Raw genomic sequence first — 4,111 nt, 5'->3', positions numbered from 1 at the left:
ATGATGAGCACCCATTGAGCTATAAAACATTCATTGTCAAAGAAGTCTTTCATTGGTGTGAACAGCACAAATTACTAACTCCTGCGTTCACAAATATAGCTGCTCACGGGATAAAAATGCGGTATGCAAATTGTATGACTGTATAAGTTTAAATAAAAATTGAGCATAAACATGATGTTGTCATGTTAAAAAAGAAACATTATGTAAAAATAATTTGGGCATTACATGCACATGTTTCTCCCAAAATTCGAGCATCATAAAGCACTAGGTTGGCACAGCAAAACATAAGACAATAAGGCATTGAGTTGACAATAAAAGTGTCATGTTGATTTGAGAATCAAGTTCACCAAATAATTCTCACCAATTTTTTTGGTTTTCAAACATATTCCATCCGTTCACAAACATAAGATGTTGTGGACATCTCAGTAACATACGGGCTGAAATGAGTGAACAAACATGAGTATATATTCTGAATGGATGCATATAGACATCCGATTCAGAAAAAGTTAGAACATCTTAGATTTGAAGCCAACAAAAAATTTCATCAACCATTGTATTTGTGATGTGTTCCTTTTTGCTTTGGAAAATGTATAATTCTCAAGAAAAACATTATTGCAAAAAAACATGTCATGCTTGAAATGCTCAAATAAAATTATTAAAAAAACAATATGCTACTTTCTAGCATAGCACGCCCCACGGTGATGCATACAAATTTTCATAACCACATGAATATGTTCTTATACTTTTTTGTAGTACTAGAATACATGAATATTTTTATGAATGAAAACGAAAACTGATTCAAAAAAAAACTCTAACAAATGTCATGCCAAAAAAAAAAAGCATTGTGCTATTGTCTAGCACAGCGCGCTCCATGGTGAGCATACAGATTTTTATTTATGTACATATCTGTTTTTCAGACCGTATGCATCGGCTTCGGCCCGTGGACTTATACACTGGGTGAGGCAACGCGGCCTAGAACCGAGAGGCAATCTCGCTGCAAAGGCCTTTTTTTAATTTTCGGTCAGCTGACAGCCGTGCTTCGAACCGTGGAGGAGGCGCAGAGCATAGGCCGTCTGTCCAGTTAATAAGCTGAGGGCCTGGTTCATCCATCAGCGGTACGGTACTAATTTTTGTTTTTTGAGTGTAGCGGTACGGTACTAATTAATCACGCTAACGGTTCGCGGCATACCGGTCGGCCCGTATTACGCTGCGCCGATGAGGCCTGTAGGAGTGCATTGGGCCGGACCACCGCCGGTTGGCCCTTATTAAGCTGGGCTGCTGACGAGGCCCCCTCAAAAAAAAAAAACCCGACGGAGACAGTCACCGGCTTGTCTAAAAAAAAAAGAAAGGTCCACTTCACCGGCTGGGTTCTCGAACAGCTGCTTTCCCAACATTTGCAACGGACGGCCAGTCTCTTCTTCTTTTTTTCAAATGCGAAGAAGAATCATCCACGTGATGATTTTATTTCTCTTGATTCTTCCAAAGAGGGATGCTTAAAGTGTCACAGAAGCAGGAAAAAAAAGGAAACTGGCTACAACACACGGCCTGCCCTACCTGCCATGATGTCTTCACAGAACAAATATGACGCAAATAATGATTACGCCTACTCCGTCTGCTGCTTACTTTGATCTTCCTCGGAGGGCGGCAGGAGCTGCTGGTACCTCGGTTTGTTTTTCTTCAGGAGGAGGTAGGTCAGCCAGTACCAGAACATCAGGATCCTGCCCTGCGCAGCCAGCGTGTCGGCGATGCGGATTCCTCCCAGCGAAAATCTCTCCAGGGCCTGCCACAGAGAAGCATGTGTTCAAACAGGCATATTTATCTCTCGGTAGAAATAGATGGGAATGAGCTATTAGCCTTGAGCCCTTGACATCTACTCCCTCCATCCCATAATGTAAGACGTTTTACATTTAGGAACGAAGGGAGTATAAGTAGCCATCCAGTACTTATATATGTTTAGAGCATATGAGCTTTTTCTTTGTTTCCATACATCATTACTCAAATATCATCCCTGATTAAACAATATTTCCTTGACCAAGTTCTGTAATTTGGTGGCAGTAAAACTGCCTTTCACATGAATGTGCCATACCTGTTCTCCAGTTTGAACATCGTAAGAATGTTGGTGCTCAAACTGCAGACCCTTGAACTCATTAATGCAAAGTCCTTGAAAAGCCCTGAAAAAATAGAAGCAAAGGGATATCCAGATGTTAGCTGTCCCACGCTATGCTAGGGAGGCACCTAGGTAGCAGAAGATTGAGTATTACCATCTGATCAGAGATGCTTTTGGGATCCAGCGGAAGATGACGGGGGTGTTATCAGGGTTCACATAGTATCCTCCAAAGACGATGAACACCGTCATAAGGGATGGCCCAAGAGCCATCGCAGCCTCGGTTGTAGGAGCGATTGCTCCCACTGTAAGACCCATGGCTGATGCCGCAAACGATTCAACAGTCACGATGCCACAGAACTTGGCAAATCTGAATACAGAGCATGAAATAATTGTTAGGAATATGCATAAGCTAAACCGTGTCAAATTCTACCATCTGGCATGTAATTATGGTGCCGCACAACACATTAAACTTTGATTTGGGGATAATACTGACCTAGAAATTGTTGGATGAAGTTTAGCCATTGGATAGAGGATGGATCCAAATATCAACGGAAATGCTGCTCCAATAGGAATCTCGGCCAGCAGCTTAGATGAGAGATATGGTCCTAGTGCATACGAACCTTTTGCTCGTTCCCTGTCAACTATAGCACGTTCTTTTGGAAAAACTCCCACCGTCTTTGTCAGAGCAGCCATTGCTGTGTTTATGGCAGCCACCTAACTCATGAAATGGAAGGAAACAGAACAATATGAAGAAGAGCTCAGGCATTTATTTCAAAGAAACTTTCTTTAAGACAAAATGGGAACATTGACAAGATAAATCAAATATCAGAATGTGTATGTTCCATAGATTCAAGATATTCTACCTGAAGAAGTCCCATCCTATCCTGTATGGAAGTTTGAGTTTTCCCCATTCGCCAGAACACTGATCCAAATATAATTGCTGAAGCAACAGACATTCTTGCTCTCACTTTGTTTGTTGGTCCATCACGAAAAGCCTGAAATACTTCTCACAATCAACTAATGAAAGGGTGATAGTCAATCTTCAGGTAACACCATTTAGATTTTAGGCAGCTAAGCTCAGATATCTTGAAGCTACTCAAGCTAATTGTGTTTTCTTCAATTTGCTTTGTTAGCATCAAGAGCCGTTTTCTTGTTTACTTGCTTATTTCATGCAGTAGTTAGGTATGACATCTATATGAGCCACAGACTTGGTGAAAGCACAATTATGCCACCAGTGTCAACATACAGCAAATATTGAAAAGATAGATCTCCTAAATTTGGTACAGCATAGGTTTGATTTATTTTACACTAAACACATATGCAAAATAACCTATCAACGTGTTTAAAGGCAGAAGTAGGAAAAAGATATTAAAGGGGTCAAAAGCTGGAAGACACTATCAAACAAGGTTTAGGGAAAACCTGCATCCATGCTCTCTTGAACAGCAAACGAAATTGTCTCCACCAACCACGTCTTTGCTTTCTAGTAGACTTCTGAGCAAGTTTGGTAGAAAATTCAGAGCCCTCTGATTGTGTTACTGGACTGTTAAATTCAGTAATCAGAACCTTATTTGTAAATTCATCAATTAGGTTCTCAATCCTTTTCTGTGATGACTGTACACTTTCGGCTGAGCTATAATCAGTGGAAATGAGATCAGCCAAGAACTCGGCAGGGTTCTCATGATCTGGGCACTGGTACCTGATGAAGTAAACAAACTCAAATCATTAATCAGTAATGTACAGGTGCAGAATGCGCAGAATGAGATGTAGGCCAAAACTTAAGCAGTTAAAATAGGCCTGAAGTATGTTTCACGGCATAAACAGCTAAACAAACATCAGTCACACTGTAAAAAATTCCAGCATCGCGAATGTTCGATTTAAGGGCTCTCCTAACAGGGATACATATGGTAAAATGAAGAAGTACTTAAGCTTGAAGCAAGTGTGAAAAATGAAATGTACAATAGAACCTGAACTGCTGAAAACATGAAGTACTAATGTATGCCTAGG

General features: G+C 40.6%; 1 protein-coding gene across 1 annotated transcript in view; it reads right to left on the bottom strand.

Moving 5' to 3' along the window:
• Window positions 1-1,417: 1,417 nt before the first annotated feature.
• Window positions 1,418-4,111, bottom strand: part of LOC123076804 (ABC transporter G family member 7) — a 5,742-nt gene continuing 3,048 nt past the window's right edge. Inside the window, exons 6-11 of the mRNA XM_044498940.1 lie at window positions 3,527-3,803; window positions 2,971-3,102; window positions 2,601-2,821; window positions 2,262-2,474; window positions 2,087-2,171; window positions 1,418-1,780 (exon numbers count right to left, since the gene is read on the bottom strand). Coding sequence (XP_044354875.1) covers window positions 1,604-1,780; window positions 2,087-2,171; window positions 2,262-2,474; window positions 2,601-2,821; window positions 2,971-3,102; window positions 3,527-3,803 — 1,105 coding nt within the window. The 3' untranslated portion in view covers window positions 1,418-1,603. The remainder of the gene's footprint in view (window positions 1,781-2,086; window positions 2,172-2,261; window positions 2,475-2,600; window positions 2,822-2,970; window positions 3,103-3,526; window positions 3,804-4,111) is intronic.

Source organism: Triticum aestivum, chromosome 3D (genome assembly GCF_018294505.1).
Source record: "Triticum aestivum cultivar Chinese Spring chromosome 3D, IWGSC CS RefSeq v2.1, whole genome shotgun sequence".
NCBI classification, from domain to species: Eukaryota; Viridiplantae; Streptophyta; class Magnoliopsida; order Poales; family Poaceae; genus Triticum; species Triticum aestivum.
The sequence above is the reverse complement of the archived record's forward strand: the minus strand, read 5'-3'. Positions and strand labels throughout refer to the sequence as shown.